At 42.4% G+C, this 26,536-nt stretch overlaps 1 protein-coding gene across 1 annotated transcript; it reads left to right on the top strand.

Annotated features, from left to right (window-relative positions):
• Nucleotides 1-8,175: 8,175 nt before the first annotated feature.
• Nucleotides 8,176-13,196, top strand: LOC147454169 (uncharacterized). Its single transcript, XM_086516194.1, has 2 exons — nucleotides 8,176-8,458; nucleotides 8,748-13,196. Exon 2 carries the CDS (start codon nucleotides 8,887-8,889, stop codon nucleotides 12,784-12,786), a length of 3,900 nt encoding a protein of 1,299 aa, XP_086372320.1. The 5' UTR covers nucleotides 8,176-8,458; nucleotides 8,748-8,886; the 3' UTR covers nucleotides 12,787-13,196.
• Nucleotides 13,197-26,536: the final 13,340 nt, after the last annotated feature.

Here is a 26,536-nt window from a genome sequence, read left to right as displayed (position 1 = left end):
CCTTTAGAATCATAGTTGAGTTTATTGCACAAAGCCAAGCATGCATTTAGATCAACTAGAGGATCCTCCTCTACATCTACAAAATGATGCACAAGAGGACAGAGTTCCAAGGCAAAGATCACTGATAGTGAAGCAACGAAGTTTGATATAGAGCTTAGCAGAGAGATTAAGCCAAAAAACAGAGACACTCCCTCAAAATTCTAGTCAACACCAAAGGAGGAACAAGAGGATGAAATTACCATCCCTCTGGTTAGGAACAAGAGCAAGCCAGCCGAGCAGATACCAAAGACACAAACCCAAAGATCTATGGAAGAAGCTCAACGATTGAGAGAGGAGAGATGAAAGCAACTTGCTGAAGAAAAGAACCGGATAAGAGGCATTGCTGGCACAAGTAACTGAATTCCCATGAGGGGCAGACTCAAGAGAGGTGAACAAATCATGATGTGAGGTAATGTGCTTTGTAGCACCACTGTCAAAATACCACACATGTGAATCTGCAGCAACTGACATGCATGCAACAATAGGACTATAGGTACACTCTGCACTAAAAGCCCATTCTGGATCAACATCAACATCACAGTCTCCTTTCACAGAAGACTCAACAATAGCTGCATTTGTAGTGGAACCACCCTCTTTCTTCTTAGCCTCTTTGGCCTTCAACTTAGGACACTGCTTGATCAAGTGATCATTAGCTTTACAATAATGGCAACACTTCTTCTTTTTGCCCTTATCGCCAGGATTTTCAGACGAATTGTTGCCATTAGAAGCATTAGGAACAGATGATTTTTCACTCGCAGAAGAACCATAAGAAGTGGTTGCATTGTTGTTACCACCCTTTCTTTGAGCAACAATAAAAGCTTTGTTCAACTGCACGCTGTTTAGTCCTGTTTTTTTTTGGAAAGTGACTCTTGCAATAGCAATGTGCACAATGCATCAAACTTGACAACTTCAGGATTTCCTTGGGTCATCAGTCTCCAAGTACTAGCAAAAAGTCTGGTAAGAGTCTAGCAAGGCATCAAGAATAGTCTGCACAAGGGAACTGTTTGAAATGACTTTACCTGCAGAATGATCATTGATATCCTTGACATCAACAAGGAAAGAGTCCATATCATCTTCCTCATGCATAATATTTGACTCCAACTCTTTACACAACAATGCAATTTTTGCCTCATTGTGGCTTGCATAAAGACCAGCCAAAATATCCTAAGCCTGTTTTGCAAATTTTGATGAACGAATGTGAAGAGTAATGGTGCGTTTCATAGACAACACAATCAACGCATGAGCCTACACATCCTTTACATCCCAACGAGCTTGTTTTGTTGTAGGCAAAACAACTCTAACAACAGCAATGCTTGCAGCAAGACTTGCAACATCCTCAACATTGCCTACATCCTTAGAACCATGACGTACATCAATGCCCTACACAATATTCCAGACGCCCTTTGACACATGAACATGTTGTATCATGTAAGCCCACATGGGGTAAGTGTCCCCATCCAATCTTTCCTCAGCAGCAAACATCTTGAACACATCTGTGTTGTTGTCAGCCATGGTAAACGATGCACTTGATGTGAAAACAACCCAAAATAGGAGAAATGAAGCGAGAACAACACGTGCTATATAGCACAAACCCTAGAAGACTGTAAGGGACCTGTTATGTAAAAAATGACACTGATAGAAATTTTGCACAAAATGACAAAATAGCTTGTGCAGTACTGCTTGTAGTGGAAACGAAGGCCGAAATGAGCCCAAAGATCACTGAAATCGGAGAAAGTGAGCAGATGTGTGTTGGAGCTGTTGGTGACTAAGCCTGGGAGGATGCAACCTGCTCTGATACCAATTGTTGGAATTAGGGTTGCAGGAAAACACACACAGCTTGGAGAAGACGAAGGAAGCTCAAGGCACACAAAAGAGAGTGTATTACATAGTGTGCAATGGAAAGATAAATAGCCCTAGTATGATGGGTGTATATACAATGCATGAGGGGAAAAACCTCCTAGTGAGGGAAAAAATACACCGGAGGTCCTAAGTGTTTTCACACACATCACTACCACATGTATATGGTAACAATTCCAAACCCTTCCCACAAAGACTTTGTGCTCTATGAACTTAAGGTCTTGGAATCCGCAGCTCTATTGATGATAAAACATGACGACGTGGTCAAAAACTTTGGCCACAAGATGATCGCATTGCCACAGATGAAATGAGAGGCTCTATTGTGGAAGAGAAAGCTCTTGTCCGCCATCGAGCCCAATCAAAAAGGAATTTATGAGGATGTACCTGTCTGTGCGGATCAGATACTCGCCATTTTAGAAAATCAACCATTATGGTGCAAGAAGTGGTTCGAGAAGAGACCACGGGATGAAACGACGTACAAAAGTGCACCCCAACACCTTGGGATCGACCCTACTTTTTGCCTTCTTCCTAGAAGGCGATCCTGCTAGACCTATGATCTATGGAAAAGCTGACATCCTTCAGTGCTCAACTATCCGATATTGTCAAAGACAGCCAACAATTATAGGCCTACGGGATCGTACATGGTGCACACCCTACAGGTAGTGATCACTCAAATGTAGGATATCCCCGATGTTACCTACCAGATGCTTACAAAGATTTCCAAGATGATCATTACATGCATCACAATTTTTGAAGATATAGAAGCCTCCGAACACCCTTGGAAAGTATTTCTCAAAGGCACTTAGGGAATTTCTTGGAAACTGGAAACATAGGTCCCCAATAGAAACATCATCATGGGGATGTATGCCCGGGTCATGTTCTTGCATTCACACTACATGTAGGCCTTTGAAGAGGCATTCATGACCGGGCTTTTTGAGATGGACTCCACCATCTTCAACCCACCGACAAAGGATGTGTAGATGCGCCATATAGCTTATCAGAGTGCCATCCTCAAAATCCCTTTCAAAGACCTAGCTATCCAAGCTGATATGGTGGCCAAAGCAGAGAAGTTCAAAATGATTACTAAGACATTGGAGAAGAGAGCATTTGACTACTGAAGATAAAGCTCACGCATGCATGAGGGCATGCAACGACGAGGAAGGGGGGAATGTTATCAGATGGACCTAACGGGCACCCTCCTAGTCAGCCAAATCTTCACCAAGCCATCAGATGGACCCAATGGGCACCCTCCTAGTTAGCCACATCTTCACCATGCCATCATTTCTTATAATCCTATTATTTTTTCCGAGAAAGCCTTGTAAAAAAGCAAAACTATGATTACTGAGCCAGATGATCAATGAGCCATATTCTTGTAAAACCTAAGTTGTAGTCTCTTTGTCCCGAGTTTTTAGCCTAGTAAGCTGACCACTTGCGAAAAGAGCCCTAGGGATGAAGTTCAAATTTTTTAAGTTTGAACACATCCATTTGTATCATTATCTAAATTTTTGAAGAGCTCTGAAGCATATGACTGAGAGCGACTACTCTCAAGCACTTTGTAATCCATTTTTCTCAAGCTCTGGTAATCAGATGTTGATTTTGACAAATGCATTGCATTCCTTGTCTCTTGTTCTTTAAGTTACGTGTCATCATTCTCAATTTTTTTGTGGTTCGTGATATCTTGTCTGTGAGCTAAATCTATATTTTGAGTGCATAAATGGTTTTTTTGACATTTCGACCATAGGAGAGTGTTCCTAGACCATAGAGCGACCTTTTTGGAAATTTCTATTGCAATTTTCAAGACCTTGATCATGATGGATCGTGATTTTGGTGCCTTGTTGGATTGCGAGCAGACTTGGTAGGATAGTGCCCCTGGACCTCTTAGACCTCCTCGTAAAGTTTCGTTGCATGTCACAGGAACAGAATAATAGAGACAGACAGCAAAAGATAGAGAAAGAGATCTTTGTATTGATAGAGTTTGATACAACACAGGAGCAATAAAATATATGGGCGCACTCCGTTGTATGGAGCTCGAACCTCCCGACCACCCCCGAGCTTCAGTTCGCTTGCATGCAGCGTCTCACTCGCACTCGCACTCGCACTCGCAGAAGAAGAGATCGGTGAATGATCCCCAAAATGCACCACCCGTCTTTCTATTCTGATTTTTCCTCCAAAAGCATGCGACCTCTCAAAATAGCCGCTTTTCTATTTTTGGCGTTCGATCGACTCGACTTGCGCGCCAAGTATACCTGCGAGAATAAGGTAAGAACGTGATCGCGAAGCGATGCGTAAAGGTTAGATTTTTGAAAACTTAAAAAATAAATAAAAAAATAAAGTCCTAAAATTTTTAGCTGTCTTCAACTGAACATAACTCCCAAACGGAGCCAAAACAGCCCAAGTCCGTCTCACACAATCTTGTTGCCCTCGTTGCGCTCTTCGACGGCTATGTGATAGAAAATTTACATAGTCTGCTCTGATTTGCTGAAAATCAACCTGTAAAACAGCATTTTCTACAAAAACGATGCAAAAACAGCAAATCCCACGTTTTTCTTAATCTTTGGCCCTCAACGAGCATCAAAACATCAAAATCTCTAAAGATTCAGAGAACCAAAGTTGTTCCTTATAACACAGGCTTCAATCGCTTCATACATCATTTTTTCAAAATCCCACGTTAACACCTTCAAAAATGCCCCAGAAAGTGCCTTCCGGATCAAAAAAATTTATTGGACGAAAACAATCCACATCCTTCTACACAGTGGACTAACTTTAAAACGACCAAAACTTCCTAGAAAAACAAAATTTATTGCTAAAACACCTCAAAATCAAGTCCTGTTACATTGCATTTTGAGTCCGTTTGAGTGTTGAAATGGCATGACGACCTAGAGTGGTGAGATTGGACATAGGCAAATTGCCTGAGTAGAGAATGATAGATTTGCTGGTGCTAATGATAGCTTCGTTCCATAAGTTCACTTCTTGAGGTTGACGTCCTCAAAGAGTCTCCGTGAGCCATCCGAGTCGCTTCCCTGAGTATTGATAGTATATTAGTGCCAAACAGCTATGCTGCAGACGTCCGATCAGGGCGACCCGCTAACAATGGTTCAAATACTTTATAGATGATTTGGGTGTTGTACATGATACTTCCAACATCATCTATGGTGCCAATTACTCACACAAAGCACATTCAGGTGCAATATCACAATGTCAGAGAGAGACTCTACTCAACAAAAGAGATCATCTTGGCTTATGTGCCGACCCACGACAACCTTGTAGATTTGTTCACAAAGGCATTGTCTCGTGAGAAGTTCAAAGCTTTGGACTTGCTTCCCTTTGTGGATTGATCATGTCCTTAGTGCATGACACTTCCATGTACACTATGTGCTGGCTCTCGTACACCCCATCACTCCCATGGGGGGTTTGTTACTTTATATGTGTTAGTGATTTGTGTGAATACACTTAGGACCACCGGGGTACTTTTTCCCTCACTAATAGGTTTTTTTCCTGTGCATTGTTTATACGCCCATCAATCTAGGGCTAACTTATCTTTCTATTTGCGCACTAAGTAATACACTCTTTGTTGTTTGCCTTGAGCTTCTTCATCTTCTCCAAGCTGTGTGCGCGTCCTTGCAACCCTAACTCCAATAGAATCTAGCGCAAAGGTTATTGCTACATGCAGATTCCTAAGTGTATATAACAAACATTGTGCAAGATGATGAGTCAACTTTGTTTGATGACGTCGTTGGAAATGTCACTTGAGAATAATTAATAGGCATTGAAGTGGTTTTCTTGTATGGAAACGATGAGCGATGAGACAAGGGATTTGGTGCCACCTTTTAACTAAAAAGGCCCTTTGGTAGGAGGGATGTACAAGGTGAAGCATAGGCTACAATCATGGTTGCATAAGTGGGTGTATGACTAGAGTGGTAGCCAAAGGTCATCCTCGGGACTAAGTGGCACGAGCATGGGGGGGGGGATCTACGGTGGGGGGATTGTGGGCCGTAGATCTGGGCAGCGGCATCGAAAGTAATCTAGGGTACCCTAGATTACTTTCAGGGGTTGCCGTCTTGCACACGTGTTTTAAGTAAATTAGGATCCCTACGCTTCAAAAACGCGTGCAAGGCAAAGTGGTTAGGGCATGTGCCTCTCATGGGTGAGGTCACGACTTCAAACCCCGCACCCGCAAAATGGGATACCCTAGATTACTTCGAAAGTGGGTACCCTAGATTACAAAAAAGTAATCTAGGGTATCCGCGCTCAGATCCAAGGTCCACAATCCCCCCGCCGTAGATCCCACCTCCCCATGCCCGTGCCACTTAGTCCTGAGGAAAGACCATGGCAGAGATGTATGGTAATATTTATCAAGAAATGTTTATTCTTGTTGCTAAGACGACAACCATGAGAATAGTGATGCCTCCAAGTAAGGGTAGTTTATATATCAAAATGTCTATGAAAAATGCCAGCTTGCAAGGTGACTTGCAAGAGGATGTGTATATGGATTACCCATTTGGTTATGTAGATGAGAGTAATGTCAAGTATATGTGCAAGCTAGATTACCCACATGGTTATATAGATGAGAGTCATGCCAAGTATGTGCAAGCTACATAAATTTTTGTACAAGGTGCATGCATGGCATGATGACTATCTTGTCACAAGTGATATGCATATGATTGATGTAGATCACTTCTTATATCGGAGAGTGAGAGATAAGTGGGATTGAGATCATTACAACAAATGTGGACATTGAAATAAATTGTATATGACATAATTGTTTAGGTTGATAGAAAATCGGTACTGTGCATAGAGTATGTGAAAGGCTTTTAAAGTTAAAAAGTTTGACATATCTACACATTTTTTGCATAGGAGGGCCAATATGTTCTGGAGGTGTTGTTCAAAGATGGTATGACAGGTTCGAAGCCAATTTTAATGTTGATTTTCTATCGTTTCATACAACAAGTGTACCATTTAAGTTAAATGGGCTAGACTTATACAGATTGGGTGGGTAATATTTTAGATAGGCAATGCGCAAGTAGGTTTATGTTTTTTTTTTGGGAGGGTGATGTAACTTGAAGCCGCAAGTAGTAGTACATGGTCATCTTGTTGAGTGTAGAAGTAGAGTATAGAGGCGATACGATAATGGCATGAGAGGTGGCTTGGTTACACAAAAGCTTCTTGCAGATATGGAGCTAGATGTGGATTGGTCGATTGTCATGTATCCGAACCACCTTAGTAGCATACAAATGACCAAGAACCAAGTGTGTCATAAGTGGGTCACACATATTAAGGTGCCTTATCATTTCATTCAAAAGCTATTGCTAGCAAGTGAAATCAACTTGGCTAAATTAGCACATAGCATCATGTCCACAACAGCTACTTGATTATTGTTGCATTCACTAATGGTATATGGTGATAATTGGGACTTACATGTCTTTGCTAGTTTTCATGATGTCTCCTTTGTAGGCCCCTCTGTTCAGTGAAGAAGGTGGAGTTCCGGTCTCTCACATTGTGTATTTTCTTCTGCAAGCTCCTCTTCATATTGTTAGCTTTTATCTTTCTTTCCATACCCCCCTCCCCTGTGTGTGTGTGTGTGTGTGTGTGTGTGTGTGTGTGTGTGTGTGTGTGTGTGTGTCCGTGGTGCCCTCAACGGATCAATTCTTAGTCTCTTCAATGCATGGGTACGTGTGTGTGGTGTGGTCTACTGAAATCCTTACCACATGTTATTACACGTCACATGTCCATGTGTGCAAGACTACCTTAGTTTATCCCTAGTTCACTCTAGCTCACTACTCCCTAGTTCAATCCTAGGGCTTGTTCAGAGTGTTGAAGAAGCCATGCTCATCGAGAAGCCTCCTCAACATTCGAAGTTCACAGTGCACAATTCGATGCCTATCTTTTAGCTGCATTGCACGACTATACAACTGTGGGTCTCGGTCCAAGTTGTATGGATGTTGTTCCCGCTTCAAGCAGGGTGGAAAGTTCGTGAATCTGAGGGGATGGTGGCACCTGTGCAATGGTAGCTACGAAAACGCAGTCTCCTTTTGCTAACCTATCAGTGCTTGCTTTGCCCTTGTCTTAGTTGTTTGAGCAGGCAGTTTGAACCATACCCTAGTTAACCTATAGATCCGACGGCAAAGATCAAGCTTGTGCCCCATTGCCTAAGTTGGGACCTAGATCCTTTGCCGTGTGACAAAGGGCCATGACATTGGGACGGCCAAAGCCGAAGCCCAAGATTTGGGTGAATTTGGTCGGAAGATCTTTGGCAGAGCCTCCAATTCAGGAGAAAAATGTGAACTCCAGTCAGAGACTCGAGTCAGTAGCCTAGGGCCTAGAGGCTAGAGCAGGTGCAATGGGGGAGGCGAGTTATTACTGCGAAACTTGTCATCACAGTTCACCTAACAAAGCGCAGAATTGTAGTGAAAGAAGGAACCTTTAAAGCTGGTCTGACTGTCTGAAAGAGAGTGGCGAGTGAAGTCCGCAGGGGCCAGCCCCCAAGTCGCCCCGACGCCCAACTCCAAGAGGAGAGAGGCGACCCCATTGAAACTTGAAGCTCGGAACAGACGCAATGCGCAAGGTGATGGCCCCCATGCTCTACTTTAACCTGCTGCTGCTTCGAAAAGAATCCGCAAGAGCGGGAAAACTACGCATCTGAGAAAAATAGAGAGAGAGAGAGAGAGAGAGAGAGAGAGAGAGGCTGCATTGCTCACCTAGTAGAAGCAGGGGGTTCTCTTCATCACTGGGAGAAAGCTACATACCCGCGCGCGCGCCCACGAGAGAGAGAGAGAGAGAGAGAGAGAGAGAGAGAGAGAGAGAGAGCAGGCTTCACTAGAAGCAGGGTACTCATGACGCATTTTACATTGCAGCGCCCGCTGGGCTCATTCAAAGAGTTTCTTCCCTCTCAGAAAATGCGGGAAATCTCCCCTGCTCTCGTTACTGAAGAGGTTGCATTTTCTTAAAATGGGTTTTCTGTCGTAGCAGGGTTGCCTACCCTGCCGCCACTCCATGGAGACATTTTTCCTTCTATTTCTTTGCCTGCTACTTCTGTGCATTAGTGCTGCAGCTCAGGAGCCCGACATGGATGCTTTATTGGCTTTCAAGCAAGGCCTCGCGAACCCGGAGGTGCTCACAGGTTGGTCTCCTTCATCATCATCTGCTTCTGCTCTTCCGCCTCTTATGTGTCGGTGGAAAGGAGTTTCTTGCAATGCTGGTGACAGGGTTTCAAACCTTGACCTGCACAGCATGGACCTAGAAGGCTCCATGACACCTCTGTTCGCCTTGTTGGAACTGGAGCACCTTGATCTTAGCAACAATCACTTGTCAGGCATCATCTCTCCAAGCGTAGCTAAGCTACGGAGCTTGAAGGAGCTTCTACTTAGTGACAACAAATTTGCTGGCAACATTCCTCCTTCACTGGGCTCTCTTCCTTCACTGCAGAAGCTCGACTTAGGATCGAATTTGCTCATGGGTTCTATACCTAGTGAGCTTGGCAATTTGTCAAAAAGCTTGAGCTATTTGGACCTGAGTGCTAACAGGTTGGAAGGCCAAATCCCACCAAGTTTATCGCAGTTGCGGCTTCTCACCAACCTTGACCTTAGTCTCAATGCTTTATCAGGTACCTTCCCAATGGAGCTAGGTGGTGGGCTTCCCCTCTTACAAACATTGGACCTCAGCAACAACTCTCTGGAAGGAGCCATCCCTGCAGACATTGGCAACTTGTCGAGCTTAACCAGACTTTGGCTGGATGACAATGCTTTTTCAGGTACCCTTCCAGCAGAGCTATGGAACTTGGTAAAGCTAGTCGAATGCTCGGTTCGCAGCAACAAGCTCTCTGGCTCATTGCCGGATAACATGGCAAGGATGACAGCACTTGTCTCACTCGATCTCTCAGGCAATGCTCTTGCTGGCCCTATTCCTACCTCTATTGCTGGTGCAATAGAGCTCGGATTCCTAGTCCTCCCAAAGAATGCGCTTTTGGGTCCTCTACCCCGGGAGATCGGCAACTGCACAAAGCTGCAAGTGTTGGAGGTGTCTTTCAACAGTTTGTCTGGCTCTCTTCCAGAAGAGCTAGGAAACCTCTCCTCCCTTGCCACTCTTTCTCTTGAGAAGAACCGGTTCATGGGCACTATCCCTGCGTCTCTGGGCCGTTTATTGGAGCTTGATACAGTAAATCTTGGTTACAACCAGTTGTCAGGTGAGCTTCCACGGGAGCTTGGCAACTCCTCTTTCCTCAGAGAGCTTTATCTCGGAAGTAATAAGCTTTCTGGTCCCATACCAGCAGAGCTTTGCAATGCCAAGAGACTAACTACGGTAGCTCTTAACCAGAACACATTTACAGGTACTTTGCAGGACACATTTAAAGGTTGCATGCAGCTAACTACACTAGAGCTAGAAGGCAACCAACTTTCTGGTAGTATACCAGAGTATTTTTCTGAGCTACCTTTGCTTAGCCTAATGCTAGGAAACAACAAACTTTCAGGTGATATTCCAGAGGGTCTTTGGAACCTCAGTACCCTGCTTGATTTCTCTGCGGGTAGCAATGCTCTAGAGGGAGGTCTGTCACCTCATATTGCACGAATGCATGCACTAAAAAATTTGCGCTTGGATGGCAACTACTTGGATGGTACTATTCCTTCAGAGATTCAAATGCTGTCGGATTTAACAGTTCTTTCCCTTCACAGTAACCAGTTTCTCGGCCCTCTTCCTGCAGAGCTTTTCAGTTGTGCCAAGCTCACCACTATTGATTTGGGAAACAATAACTTTAGTGGCTCCATTCCTTCTGAGATAGGTAGATTGCCGCTGTTGGGTATTTTGGTATTGTCTGGGAATCAACTTACAGGGACCATACCTGTGGAGATATGTCGAGCTTTTCAAGCGAGAGCCATATCTGACAGCATTTTTATGCAGCATTTGGGTTTGCTTGACATCTCCAAAAATCTTCTGTCAGGAAGTATCCCTAATGAAATTGGTGAGTGCACAGGTGCTGTTGAGCTGTTGTTGGCTGAAAATCAGCTTACAGGTAGTATTCCACCGAATATCTCCAAGCTTTTAGAGCTTGTCAAGCTGGATTTGTCCAGCAATTTACTCTTTGGAGCAATTCCTCCTCAGCTTGGAGAGCTTCCTAAATTGCAGGGCTTAGCACTAGGACATAATTTACTGGTGGGCAACATACCCCTGGAGTTGGGCAGAATTAGGAGTCTTGTGCTATTAAATTTAACAACGAATCAGCTAGAAGGACCTATTCCGGATGCTATCGGGGACTTGTCAGGCTTGACTCAACTAGACCTCAGCAACAATAGGTTAGAAGGGGCTTTACCTTCAACATTTCAAAATTTGACATCTATTGTTGAGGTGCGCCTAGGGGGCAATCGGCTGACAGGGGGCATTTCCAACATGCTGGGGATTAACGTGATCTGGCGTGTGATGCAGACCTTGGATCTCAGCAACAATATGTTCAGTGGCCCTCTCCCTGTTAGCTTGGGCAACCTCTCAGGCCTTGCTTTTCTGGATCTTCACCACAATGAGTTAGAAGGGGAGATACCAGTGGCATTAACAAAGCTTACAGAGCTAACCTACATTGACTTATCTCACAATCATCTAACAGGAACAGTTTCATCGCACTTTTGCGACTTGCCAGATATTGCCTACTTTAACGTGTCTGCAAATGCACTTGCTGGTGAGCTCTCTGGTGCAGGAAGCTGTGGTAATTTGTCAGTCCAGCTGCATGGAAGCTTTGGTATGTGTGGCAATGCTGGGCATAACCGGTGTCTTCAGAGCTTTCAAGGTTCCTTTTTGAGCAGGGGAGCCATTAGTGGAATCACAGTGGGAACCATAACAGCCTTTGTATGTTTGCTATTTGTGCTTATCAAGTGGAAGATGATGAAGCAGGATACCTTGTCTTCCAAGCTGTTGGAAGCCACCAAGCTCAACCGGTCACCAGACTCTGCTAGCTATGCTGTTTCTAGCAGGTTCAAGGAGCCTCTAAGCATTAATGTTGCCATGTTTGCTCAGCCGCTTGTCAGGTTGACGCTTGCAGACCTTCTGATGGCAACGGACAACTTCAGCAAGTCCAACATTATTGGAGATGGTGGTTTTGGAATAGTTTACAAGGCAACATTACCAGATGGACGAAATGTAGCTATTAAGAAGCTTGGCTATAGCAGCTCCCAGCAGGGGAATAGGGAGTTCCTTGCAGAGATGGAGACACTCGGCAAGCTTCGACATAAGAATCTTGTCCCTCTTCTTGGCTACTGTTCATTTGGGGAGGAGAAGCTGCTAGTGTATGAATACATGGAAAATGGGAGCTTGGACCTTTGGCTTCGTAACAAAGCGGATGCCGTTGATGTTCTAGACTGGTCAAAGCGAATGAAAATTGCCATGGGTGCAGCAAGAGGTCTTGCATTTCTTCATCATGGTTTTGTTCCGCATGTGATACACAGGGATGTGAAGTCCAGCAATATTTTGTTAGATTCTACGTTTGAACCGAGGGTAGCTGACTTTGGGTTAGCAAGATTGGTCAGCGCGAGCGATTCGCATGTTACCACTCATATTGCTGGCACATTTGGCTACATTCCTCCTGAGTATGGGCAGAGCTGGAGAGCAACCAGGCGGGGTGATGTATTTAGTTTCGGGGTAGTTCTGATGGAACTAATTACAGGAAGAGAGCCAACTGGTTCAGATTTCAAGGAGCCAGAGAGCGGGAATCTTGTGGATTGGGTGAAACACATGGTGTCCCTTGGCCAGCCTCAAGATGTACTGGATCCTGTTGTTGTAAGGTCGCAATTGGAATCGCAGATGCTGCGATTGCTTCAAATAGCCGTAACATGCACGGCCGAAGATCCTTTCAAGCGGCCAACCATGCTACAAGTTGTAAATCATCTGAAAGACTTGCAATGCTCGACATGAAGAAGCCCCAGTGGTTGTTGCTTAGGATTTCCCTCTCGGGTGGTTCTATGTCGATCCAGTTTTTGCTGGATTTCTCTGCAGAATTATGTTGATATGCATGCAATGCAGGGTGCTTGTGGGCTTGATTCACATTCAGCAGTACATTTTACTGATCGGAAATGTGCTCTCTATGGATGCTGCTGGCATTTGCCTTGGTGCTTCATATGAACACTTGCATATGATCATATGCTTTTCATCACATGACATAGTGCGCCACTAGTAAACAATGACTCGATAACCGCTACATTGTTGTTTTGCTACATTTTGCTTGCGATCATCATAGGCTGAAGTGGTTTTGCTTAACAGATTGTTGATAATGGGCTATTCAAGTTGAGATTGCTTGTTTGCCCTGAGGGTTTTCTGTTATTGAAGTACTTGGGATCCTTTGAATGATGTTAAATATTGTGTAGCTGTGTTTGCCAGGTATGATGTAGGCAATAATACTATCACCATATAATTTTAATGTATGAGATGGTGCCTCTGATAGCTGACTCCCTTAAATAATTCAAAGGGAGTAGGTTCATACCATTTTCAAACTAGCCATATAATAATTTGCTCTCATTGTTTGGTTGCCATTGGTTTCTTCTGTTTTATAAGTGCATTGTGAACAAGATCTGGAAGACAAGGGCTGGATGAGGAGTTGAGGTGCACATTGGGTATAAAGACAGAACGATCATGGGAGCTAACTGGATCGACACCGTGAAGATTAGCATAGCCCTTGTGCAAGGATGACACACCCAAATCACTATTGCTTGATTATTAGTGTGTAACTACTTGCATGAGCTGAATCAGAGGAAATTAAAATGCAAATTTTTGTCTTGTGTAACACACACACACACACACACACTATTTTCAAAAAAATTATGCCTCTAAGGGTGGTTGCCCTAGTGGTGGGAGTTTGTGCAAAGTGTGTGTTCAAGGTTTCCCCAACCCACTCCTCCCCTCTTTTGGTCTTCTGAGTGAAGACCAAAAGGAGGTCTCTAATATGCCAAAGGTTTTTTTGATATTTTGTTAGTGTTGTATTCTTTCCCTTTAAATTTCTCTTTTGCAATTTCTTTGCCTTTTGCTCATTACTTATTTGTGTTTTTGATATAGCTAATGCATGTCTCTTTTGTTTTTACCCTTGCAATTTGACTTCATTAAGAGACTTATCTTTTGAAATTGTCTTGTATATTCCGAATTCCCAATTTTCATTTTTTTTCCCAGTTTTATGTTGGTTTTTTGTCGATTACTTTTTTGCTTTTTATGAAGTCGAGTATCGTATATCCTCTCACATTTTGATCATCTTTTTTAAGAAGGCCATTGTGAAATTTCACCTTGTTTTCTCTGTGGAGTATTTGCATGACCATACCCAATTCCTTTATATGGGTTTTCTAGAGGGAGATTTTGAAAAAATTGGGCTATTTTCACACTCAACCACGTTGTCATCTCTTACAAAAGCACATGGTGAGCTTTTTGTTCACAATGTGTATCTCCGGCCGCAAGATATGCCCAGCAAGGCCTAAAATTGATTGCTGTTTTTCGTTTCAAGGGTCATCTTGCTTGTTTGAACAAGTGCTAGGAAAACCGAAAACTTCTTGCCATTTGACATGCTAGAATGTGTAAATCACTTGTTGTTTTATTCATGTATATATATATATACATATGCCTAGCAGGGGCAGCATGAGGGCTTCCCTGCGAATGAGATCACACTTGCTTGCACTTTGAAGGCATGTGGAAAAAGTTAATATAATCCTTTTGATAAAGTGACGGTAAAAAATGGACCAGTAAGAAGAGGTTGGAGGTACCACCTAGCTAGTACCCAAGAAGAAGGAAGGAGGGACCCTTGAAACAAAAAGGGGCCCCACCCAAAAAAAAACAGTGTAGAAACAACCTAAAAATAAAATAAAATTGAACTCGCAAGAATGTCACTTTTTTCCTCCCAAACTGCCCCCAAAATCTTCAGACCTTAGAAAAACCTCATTTCACCCTAGACCCCCGGCCCCCCCCCCCCTCCCCCCCTCTCTCTCTTTCACTCCTTTTCACTCTCAAACTTCCTCTCTCTCTCTCTCTCTCTCCAGAAATCACGAACCCAAGCTTTCCATGGCTATCATTCTATGTAGGTCCTTTCACCTCCATCTTCTCCTTCATTTTACTTTCTTCCACTCTTCTTTTACTCCCCAAGCCCTCAATGAGATCTATATGATCATTACCGTTTGCGGATCGCTACGATGATAGATGATGTAGCATAATTGTTTGCACACTAACATAACAATGTCAATCCCATAGCGCATTGCCTTGATTGGGACATGGACTCAATGTTGACTTTGAAGGCATAATTAACCGGCCTATCCAAATTGATTGACGAGCTAACAAACAAGAAAAATAAATTAAGACCAATAAGAAAATAATCTCTCTATATTCCTACTAACTAAATTGAGCATTTTAATGGCAAACAAGTTTCAAATGCAAAAAACAATAGAGGAGTGTTATCCTAATCCTAGACCACTTACTATACTTGATGAAACATCAATTCAAGCATGCACAACATTGCGATCCGTCATTTCTAGAGTTCTCAAATAAGCATAAAATATCTTTGATAGCTCAACAATACCTCTCTAACCCTTCCCATTAGGAAAAGTTTGAACTCAAATTTTGGGCATTGTAAGAAATGCCATGTCGACGTAGAGAGAGGTAACGGCAAATTCATTTTCTCCTTTTCCATATGTTTTTTTTGCAAAAATCCAAATATCTCCTTTATTACAAGGTATGTTTTCAAAAATTCCAAAAAAGTAATCAAATAATAATAGCACTTTGGATCTGTGGCGACCAAGAATTCAATGCCAAATATCTCAAGCTTTTGCATTTTTTAAAACTAAGCTCTGTTCTCTGAGTTAATTTTCCCCCCATTCCCTCCGACACACTATCACATGCGAATCTTGAGAATTCTTTTTTCCGTGGCCCTCTTCTCGTCCAATAGGGAGTTTCAAGTAGTCATGTCTTAGGCGAGGGATGTAGCTTCTCCACAGACATCTTCTACGAGGAATCAAAGAAATGAATATCATATGCACGTAGAGCTCTTATGAGAGTATAAGCCCCTCTCTAAGAAAAACAAACAAGCTTTAAAGGGGAACTTTCGGTCATAGGGCATGAAAAATGTGGACCTTTGGGTGGACTATAGAATGCATTCTATAGTATTGCCTCACAAATTTCACTCCACCTTTCAAGGATATAAACTCATCGGTGAACTATGTGGAAGATGGCCATAATGGCCTGTATGGCTACACCAAGCATTGATTGCACGGAATGATGTTTCGCAATGCGAGAGACACATTGCATGCAATCAGAATGTGCGTTTACACTAGACAATCATGCAATGAACTTAGCAAGTCAAAGGTAAAAGAAGACGACGAGATAGAGAGACATTGCATGCAATCAGAATGTGCGTTTACACTAGACAATCATGCAATGAACTTAGCAACTCAAAGGTAGAAAGAAGACGACGAGACAGAGAGACATTACATGCAACTAGATTGTGCGCTTACACTAGACGATCATGCAATGAACTTAGCAACTCAAAGGTAGAAAGGAGACAAGGAGATCATCAAGGAGTTTACACAAGTCCGAGGAAAAAAATAATGTTAGGTCCTTGACAAAGAGAAAGAAGCCCATAAGACATCATGTCATAAATATAATATCTAACTTTACCAAATAATTTTCTCAAATTAAACTTCACAACAAATGCAGTCATTTGACATGGCCGACAACAACACATATGTGTTCAAGATTTTTGATGCTGAGGATAGATTGGATGAGAACAATTATCCTATGTGGGCTTACATGATGCAACATGTTCTTATGTCAAAGGGCATCTCAAATATTCTGCAGGGCATTGATGTACGTCTTGGTTCTGAGGATGTAGGTGATGTTGAGGATGTTGCAGGTCTTGCTGCAAGGATTGCTACTGTTAGAGTTGTTTTGCCTACGACAGAACAAGCTCGTTGGGATGTAAAGGATGCCCAGGCTCATGTGTTGATTGCGTTGTTTGTAAAGCGCACCATTACTCCTCACATTCGTTCAACAAAATCTGCCAAACAGGCTTGGGATATTCCGGCTGGTCTTCATGCAAGTTGCAAAACGAGGCAAAAATTGCATTGTTGTATAAAGAGCTGGAATCAAAGATTATGCACGAGGAAGATGATATGGACACTTTCCTTGCTGGTGTCAAGGATATCAATGAGCAACTTATTTCTACATGTGAAGTCATTTCAGACAGTTCCCTTGTGCAGATTGTTTTTGATGCCTTACCAAATTCTTACCAGACCTTTGCTAGTACTTGGAGACTTATGAGCCAAAGAAATCTTGAAGTTGTCGAGTTTGATGCATTATGCACATTGCTGTTGCAAGAGTCGCTCTCCAAAAAAAACGGGACCAGACAGCATGCAGTTGAACAAGCCTTTATTGCTGCTCAAAGAAAAGGTGGTAACAGTAATGCAGCCACTTCTTATGGTTCTTCTGCGAGTGGAAAATCACATGTTCCTAATGCTTCTGCTGGTAGCAATTCTTCTGGAAATTTTTTGTGATAAGGTAAAGAAGAAGATGCGTTGCCATTATTGTAAAGCTAATGATCACTTGACCAAGCAGTGTCCTAAGTTGAAGGCCAAAGAGGCAAAGAAGAAAGAGGGTGGTTCCACTGCAAATGCTGGTTCCACTACAAATGTAGTATCCTTGAGTCTTTTGTGAAAGAAGATTGTGATGTTGATGTTGATGCAAAATGGGCTTTTAGTGCAGACTGTACCTATAATCTTGTTGTCCATGATGCATGCATGTTAGTTGCTACAGATTCACATGTGTGGTATTTTGACAGTGGTGCTACAAAGCACATTACCTCACAGCGTGATTTGTTCACCTTTCTTGAGTCTATCTCTCATGGGAATTCAATAACTTATGCCAACAATGCCTCTTATCCGATTCAAGGAGTTGGAAAGATTATGCTTACTGCTGCAAACGGTAGTTCTTTCACATTTGTTGATGCACTTTAAGTACTTTGGATCAAGAAGAATCTTTTGTCTGTATTAGCACTTGCTAAAATTGGTCTTGTAGTCAAATTTATGGATGACAGATGTACAATACATGATCTCAATTTTGGTGATGAAATTGTTGCATCTGGCATTTTATGACGTGGGTTGTAGAAGCTCACTTTGTATGACAGGTGCGGGCAAAATTTTGCAAATGCAGTTGTGGATTCAAAGGCTATTTCAGATGCAAAACTTTGGCATGCACGTTTTGGTCATCTGAATTTTGCCAGTTTGCTACGTTTGCAGAAATTTGATATGGTTGCTTCTTTACTGCCTCTTGAAGCACATGTCAAACACGTTTGTGAAGGATGTATTTTGGGTAAGATGTAGTGTTTAAAGTTTCCAAAGGATGGTTCAGTTAGGGCCATATGCAGGTTGCAGCTTGTGCATAGTGATGTTTGTGGGCCCATGCAGACTCCGTCCTTCGGCAATTACCTTTACTTAGTGACTTTTATTAATGATTACTCCATGTGTGCATGGGTATATCCACTTAAAGCAAAGTCCGTAGTATTTATGTACTTCAAAAAATTTTAGGCTATGGCTAAAAATGTCTCGAAATGTACTATGGGCACCCTCCGTTCCGATCGAGAGGGGGAGTATATGTCTCATGAATTTAATGCGTTTCTGGCTAGTCGTGGGATGACACACCAATGTGCAGTGCCTTATACGCCTCATCAAAATGGTGTTGCTAAAAGCAAAAACAGTTCACTTACAGAAATGGCACGATGTATTGGTCAAAAGTCAAGCTTTGCCGCATTCTTTTTGGCTGAGGCCATCATGTGTGCCACTTATGTACTAAGCAAGTGTCCTAGAAAAGATTTGCAATCTATTACTCCATATGAAGCATGGCCTGCTAGAAAGTCTTCTATTGAGCACGTGTTTTTGGCAGTTTGACATATGCTTGCCACAAACACGACGCAAAAAATTGGATGATAAGATTGTCAAATGTATTTGGTTATAGTGCTGAAAGCAAAGGTTACAGGTTGTATCATCCAGAAACAAAGCGTATTCTGGTTTCACGGGATGTTGTGTTTGTGGAAGATTTTGTTTAGCCCTTGCTGTCATGTACTAGAGACAATAATGTAAGCTCACAGGACATTATGACACTTTGTTGCCTCTTTTCAGTGGTGGAAGTACAAATGTAAATTCCAATGGTGCAAATGTACAGCCTATGGGGGTTTCTAAAAATGTTACATCTCAGTCTATTCCAGATGCACATATATATGATGTACTTGATGAGGAGAGGGCTGAAAATGTTACATCTCAGTCTATTACAGATGCAAATATATATGATGAGGAGAGGGCTGAAAATGAGCAGGCTAGAGGTATGCCAAAATGGTTGGTGCCATTAGGAATGGAATGGGGTCTCTTTATTTGCCATGGGATTAAAAAGGAGATTATGGAAGGGGCAAATGGGTGGATGCCATGTGTACTGAAATGGTGGGTATGGCAGGTCCTAAACGTAAGTGGTCAAACTTGTGCTCTTTTATAGAATACAAAGAGAAAATCTCTTATAAATTCAAAAAAATGAACTTTTCTCTAAATAGTTGAGGAAAAACCAATACTTTCTCTCTCTAGTGGCTGTCAATTTTCCCCCCCCTCCTAAAAAGGGGTCCCTCCAAAAACGTGCTGATCATTCCCTCCCTCTCTCTCTACTGTACCATCTCTCACTTCTCTTCACTTCACCTTGCAAGAGTTGCTTTCTCTTTCCTTCCTTTCAGTTTTCCCTCCCAAAAGCTCTGCAACAGAAGTTTGAACCTCCTTTCCCTCCTCAAGCTTACTGCATTCTCCTCAAGTTGAAGTTCTCCATTTCTCCATTCGCCTCACTAAACACCTCTACCTAAAGCTGAAGATCTGCATCATATCCTTCTGCTAGATCATCCCTCTTTCTTTCCTCAATAGGTTTCCCGCTCCTTCTCCATTGTGCTCTCTAGAGAGGATCTACTTTCCTCTCAAGCTTTGCAACATTATCTTCCCTATTAAGCCAACAAGTAGGTGGAGCAGTATAGCAGTAAGTGGCATCCTTCGTCTGATGTACCATCAAGAATCTTGCTCTATACAACTGAGAACATGGATATGTAATTTCTAATCATAAGTGTTTGTCTACAGGTTGTGCCACTACTTTCCATGGCATCATCATGTACTCGACGACCTAGGAGTGTCATTGACTCCATTTCATGCAGCAATGTACAAGACAACAGTGCATGTTGGGTGACGATGGAGTTCAAACGATTGATGTGGGTGACAATGCAACCCAGCTCAAGAGGTGCACACAAAGTCTCAAGGAGACACATGGCTTCTCGAGCACACCATTGGAAGGGAAGGATCATGGAGTTCAATCAAACCCATGACGGCAAGCGTCTTGCAAAGGTGCAACATGTGTATGTTGCTTCACAACTGAAGCTAGAGACAACAATGGCGCCATCAAGGTTTCCTGCAAACTGTTATTTCACTCCTCTATCAAGTTTTTAGATTGTATATTTTTGTATTTCTGTTGTATACATTGCTTTGATGTCTATAAGGCTTTCATTGCTTGTTCATGTTTGCAGATGTATTCCCATCGATTTTGTAGAGTGGGAGCCAATAGAGTCCTTCACAGGAACTTTTGAGGCCATCCATGTTGACCTTGGCAAGCTGCTCTATGCTGGTTGTCTATCCATGGAGCTTATCTCACGGGACATTTTTTTTTATAACCATACTTATGTAACGCCTAGGCAAACTGGGTATGGTGATCTTTCTCCGGTTCATCCACCAACCTTGCAGAGTATGGAATGGCCTAAGCCTGATAGTGCCTTGATCACAGCAACCAAAAGGAGAATCGAAGCAGATGTGTATTCAACAATGAAGTGCACTTATGGTTCCCATAAAGCTTCCCTGACTTGGTTTATGTCCCTTCATGTGTTCGTGTTTATCTTTCGACTGCAAAGTGTTCACAGGACACCAACAATGTGGACTTGCAAAGGGGGAAGTGTGATCAACAGTTTCCTTGCAGTTGGATGGGAGACTAAGGTGGTCAACCACCAGGGAGATACAATCAAGTGCTCTGTAGTTGCTGAGAATGTGGTGCACAGATACCATATTGCGAAGCAGAGCTTGTCAATTGTCTTTCCCTACAGAAGATGAAGCTGACGAAGGGAGAATGGGAGGCACTAGACTCTGATGTTGCTCCTAGAGAATCAGTTGATATGCAAATATGCCTCCACGATAATGCAGTTGTAAGGTCTCCGACTCCGAGCTAAAAGAACACCATTGTACCATGAAACAATCATAATGGAAAAAGTTACTGTTTTTAGCGGTTTTTCCAAAATATGTCAATGCCATGATGTTTAGAATGTCATAAATCTTCCAAAAGTGAATTAAAATAATTTTTGTGGAAAAATTCCAATAATAGTAAGTTTTTGGTCACCCGACCCGTTTAGTTTTAACCGTCTCGAAAAACTGCACCCGTACCCTGAATTTGAAAAAATGCATTTTCGGACGTCGGGGGCTGCTAAATATGGCAAGTACCCAGGTTAATACACCTTTGTTAGAGCTTAGTATAGCAAGTTTCGGCATTAAAGTCTGATTGGTATTGCCCGTCTTAGGTTAAAATTAAATTTTCCTAAAGTTGTGCGGGGAGCACCGGGGCTCGGGGGCTCGGGCCACTGGGAGCTTGCTTTAGCAGCTAGGGGGCACCCTCTCATCTCTAGGGATTTGTGGGAGACTTGCCATGCTTGAGAGAGTGTGAGAGTCAGTTAGACTATCTAACTGGACACTTGGTAGGCATGTAACTGAGTTGCCTTGCATGAGTTGAGAGCTCCCTCAGATGCATTTAGCAGCATGGTTCAATTTTCAGCTTGGGAGAGCCTATATAAGAGTGTGCTCACACACACACACACACATATACACACACACTCAGTACACACACACACACACACACACACACACACACACACACACACACACACACACACACACACACACACACACACACACACACACACACACACCTTCGGGAGGTGCTGCCGGCACACATAGCTTTGGAGAAGAAGCAAAGGAGGGAAGTGCTGCCCGATTCTCATCTCAAGAACTCCATTGGATCAAAATTTTGAGTAGATTTCAGCCCTAATCACGGTAAAATCAAATTTATTTTACGCTTTGTTGCAAATCTCTCTATCATTCTCTTAATCCCGCAACTATTATGCTTAATCATAGCTAAATTACTCAATAGATGCTCTCTAATTCTCCATATCATTAGTCTATTGCATAATCTTAATCTAATTGTTAATTATGCAAGCAATTAACCTCTCCTAATAATAAATTAATGCATGATTAGTAAGAAAAAATCTCCCGCTAGTCATCATAGTAAATAAATGTCAAGCCGACAATGATGTGGAATTGGTCAATTTCACCCTATTATCACACAATGTTTGAGTAACTAAGTTAGATTCAATGTGTTCATAGATTAGGATGTAATTAAGGATAATTAATCCATCATTAATCCACTAGGAAGGGGGAATCCTCTCACCTATGCATATGGTAATTCTGCATCTCTCTACTTACATTAGGAAGGTGATTGAGCATGTCTAATTCACCCCTCTAGTAATTTGATTAAGTAAAAATATGAAATTCCTAATTACCTAGACCAAGTATTTAACTTTAGAGCCAATTCCCGTAGGAACAAGTAAGGTACTATTTATAAATTACTATGTCTTGAAGGAAATCTAACCCCCTCGTATAAAAGGAATTGTTCAGTGATTCTAATCTGTCATCCTGGTTGTTATGGTACTCTCGGACTTTAGTTCTTTTTCTCCAAGTTTGTCAATTAAGTAGTGAGTATAAAATGGCCCCGGTAAAAAGAACTCGCTTCGGTGGTGCCCACGACTGCAAGGCGGGAACAAGCAACGTGAATGGGAAAGGGAAAGCTCCCATGGACGACCAAGTACCGGCCAACTCACGGGTCAATGACGAGGAAATGGAGGAGGTAGGTCACATTTTAATTCAAGTTTGTTTAATTTAACATTGCATACGATAAGTTAGGAAAGAACATATCCCTAAACATGTAGGAGAAATCCAACGGAGATCACGGCATTTAAATTGAAATGTATATTAATTTCCAAGTAGGAAAGAATGACTGTTGGATATACTGTTTGAACTAGGAAAGAATGTTTGCTAGGGAAAATTTAGCTCAACTAGTTCATTTTCAATTCCAATGTTGATTGAGTCCGAACCCCCTCTTGATCTCACAGGGGACAGCTCATGAATTAATTTGCAGGAGCTAGAGTTCCTGTTTAAGGGCTCTTGAATCCACGACTACTGGTTAAGCGGTGGATATCCACGACTGTTGGTTAAGCGGTGGAAGTCCACGACCGCTGGTTAAGCGGTGGACAACCTAGTTGTATGGGCAGCTAGGGAAAAACGGGAGGAGTAAACTCTCGCTGGAGGGGGGATGTTGTACCTCCAGAACATTTAAATTTTAATGAATAAGTTTGGATAAAATTTTTACTAGAGTTACTGCCTTGGTGCCGCTTTGCAATACTGGTTGAAGGGCTGTTTTAATGAACCTTGTGAGTCGAAACCTAATCAAGGAACTTATATGTTGAACAACCATTGTGGTAGTAATTAGGACACACAAAGAAGTGTGAGTGTGGGGTGGAAAGTGGGGGCTTGGCTCGGGTTGCCAATGCCTATGAGAAGTGTGGTCCCAATTGGTTGGGAACTCTCCGTCCCCATAGTGTTATAAATCGACGCTAGTAATACTCATTGCCCCAAGAGTGGCGAAGCCTCAAGTATACGTGCGTCTGAAACATGGAAAAAAAGGCACTCGGGACTTCTCTTCTCTTGGAAGGTGGGTATTAGGATCGCTAGATAAGTTAATCACGCTTTCCCTGCGGGGTGGAACTAGATCTCGATGCTATTAGGCTTGAACTCGACTCACTTTGTGATGAGAGATCGTCCACTAGTTGATCCCTTGAACCACTTTATTTGCTTCCGCTATAGATTTAGTGGCCACCAGGTTTACCATCAGAACCATTGTTTGAGATGACAGGGTGGGGACCTCATAGCAGTGCACGACATCTCGGTGATTAATGACTGGAATCTAAGTCACCTTGGCGAGTATCTTAATCTTAGATATACATTGCCCAATCAATAGGTTTTTGTAATTAATGAAAAGGTTGTTCGTTCCAGAAAAGAGAAGAGCTTTCTGTGTGAAAACATTGGTTTTCCAGGATGTATTAATGTAAAAGCTTGTAATTGAAACGATTTTTCTCCCATTAATACATATGGCGTTTTGAATCTCTGTTTCATTTTTAATTTTTTCAAGATTAAGTTTGAAATATGCAAGTTTTTTATTTTCGAGCGTAAAGACTTTGTTGGTGTCTTTCAATGCTGGTCGTTTGATTTTGTTTATAATTATAGTTTTTAAGTTAATTTGACGTTAATTTTAAGTGCTTTTAAAAAGTGACATTGAGTATAAAAGTCACTTTGTAGTTTTAAACTTCATTTCTCACATTCACAAAACACAAACTTTCAACTCTCTTCCCATCTTCTTCGTGAACAGACCAATGGCAACATATTCTGATGCACTTCTCAAATAATTACAGAAGATAGGACTTGCAGATCATGCACATGAACTAGCCAGTGTGTTTGAGGGGACGATCGACATGCATGCCACTGCTAACCTTCATGTAGAGGGATTTCAGAGCTTTCTTGACTACATGATGGAGCACATGGAAGAATATGCAATAGTCTTCAAGGGATCCAACATGGCGTGGTTGCTAGTGGATTTTCTCAAGAACCTCTATGCGGTCGACAAAAACTTTCACTATCGCTTGTTGAGGTTTATAAAAGGACTTACTTAGCGGGACTACAGGACAGAGGATGAGGATAACCTCATAGACATGGGCATGGGGTGCATAGGCACCCAATTCATCTCTTGGGACATGGTTCTGGTATTGCTTATGCTTGAGGGCATGGAGAAGGGAAAATCAAAGGAAAAGGCCGACCAGAAACCTCCTGGAACCATTGTGGAGGAATCAAATGAATTTATTGAAGAGGTTGATGAGTAGGCTGAAGCATCTATGGCACTTGTCCTCCTACAAGATCCCATATCCACTAGGGAGGTAGATGGGATGATAGACGGAGACGAGGTGCTAGAGGAAGCCCCTGACCTCCAAATTCTCACTTTGCATGCAGTGGTGGTGGATGGTCGTCACTTCTTCTTCCTTGATGACATTGCAACTTCTTCCTTGATGACATTGCAAAGACACTAGGACTTAGAGAAGATGAGTCACTCTCAGTGCTCGCTATCTATGCGAGCATGAAAGATCCCAGTGGAAATCAAGAGAAGGTCAACTTTCAAATTGACTTTGAAGACCAAGGTCTCCCACCAAGCCTCTCATTCCTCCCTAGTGAAAATGAACAGAATTTGGTACAAACCGTGGCAAATACACTTATGGAAATGAAATCATGTGCCTCATTTTATGAAAGCATCCCAGAAAGCGCTTTTCTTCCACACAAGTTGCTAATCATTATGGGTGGAGAAGATCGCTCTAGCATCGACCTTACAAGGAAAACTCATGAAGAGATGGATGAGGAAACTGAGGTAGCCACTTTTTAACTTTATCGATAGTAAATTGTATCCTATAGCAAGTGTTGAAGTTGTTTAAAATGTTTTGCAGACCGCATACCGTGTTTATAAGTTTGCAATGCATACTGGAGGTTCACGCAACAATCCTATGGATAGAGATAGCTCCTTGTGGCACTACCTTGGCTATCTGGGGCCTTCCGTTCTTTGAGTTGCACACACAGAGTTCTCCAAGCATGGTTTTGTGGAGCTTCTCAAGTGCAAGGCATTAAGTGCCATCGTTGCTGAAGATTCCCTTACCCTTAATGCTCACAAGTTTATCTTGGTGGATTGAGAGGCCGCATTGTATGCCTTTACAGGAAAGCACCCTGGGTCAGTCCTCTCCCACTGTGCCTTAAGCCTAGGTCAATGGGTGACAAACCCATAGGATATTGTCAAAACTTTTGGTGTCAAGTTGGCCTTGTGCCCTATACCAAAAGATATAATTTACAAGAAAACCAACCAGCCATGATGTAATATCCAGAGCAATATACAATAATTTTATCTTCTCCATTTTGTTTGTCACTTCATGTACTTTTTTTTTTCTATTGCACATATTGGCCAATAAATCTTTTTCTTCAATGCGTTCACACCTCCTCGACCATCCAAGCACCCGTTTGACGTGAGACGCCTACTGGTGAATATTTTGTGAAACGGAGCCGTTTCGGGTGTGTACGGAGGCCGTGGGATGACCAAAAGCCACAACGATGATGACCAAAAGCCACGACGATGACCAGCGACGTGGAATGGGCCAAAAAAATGCCTGTGCCTCCGTACACACCCGAAACGGTTCCGTTTCACAAGATATTTATCGGTAGGCGTCCCACGTCAGACGGATGCTTGGATGGTCAAGGAGGTGAAATCTAACTACTTGATTAATTCAATACTTCAACAACAGAAAGTACACAATTAACTATTAGAGTTACACCGAATGAGAGAAAGTCGTTATATTATATCAAAAGATTACAAATCTCATAAACAGAGGTTACATGGGGAAAGTGATTCTTATGGAGGCACCCTTCATTCCTTAGATTGAGCGCTAGAGCTA

Source organism: Adiantum capillus-veneris, chromosome 7 (genome assembly GCF_014529385.1).
Source record: "Adiantum capillus-veneris isolate H3 chromosome 7, ASM1452938v2, whole genome shotgun sequence".
NCBI classification, from domain to species: domain Eukaryota; kingdom Viridiplantae; phylum Streptophyta; class Polypodiopsida; order Polypodiales; family Pteridaceae; genus Adiantum; species Adiantum capillus-veneris.
Note: the sequence above shows the minus strand (reverse complement) of the source record. Positions and strands in the feature narration are given on the sequence as shown.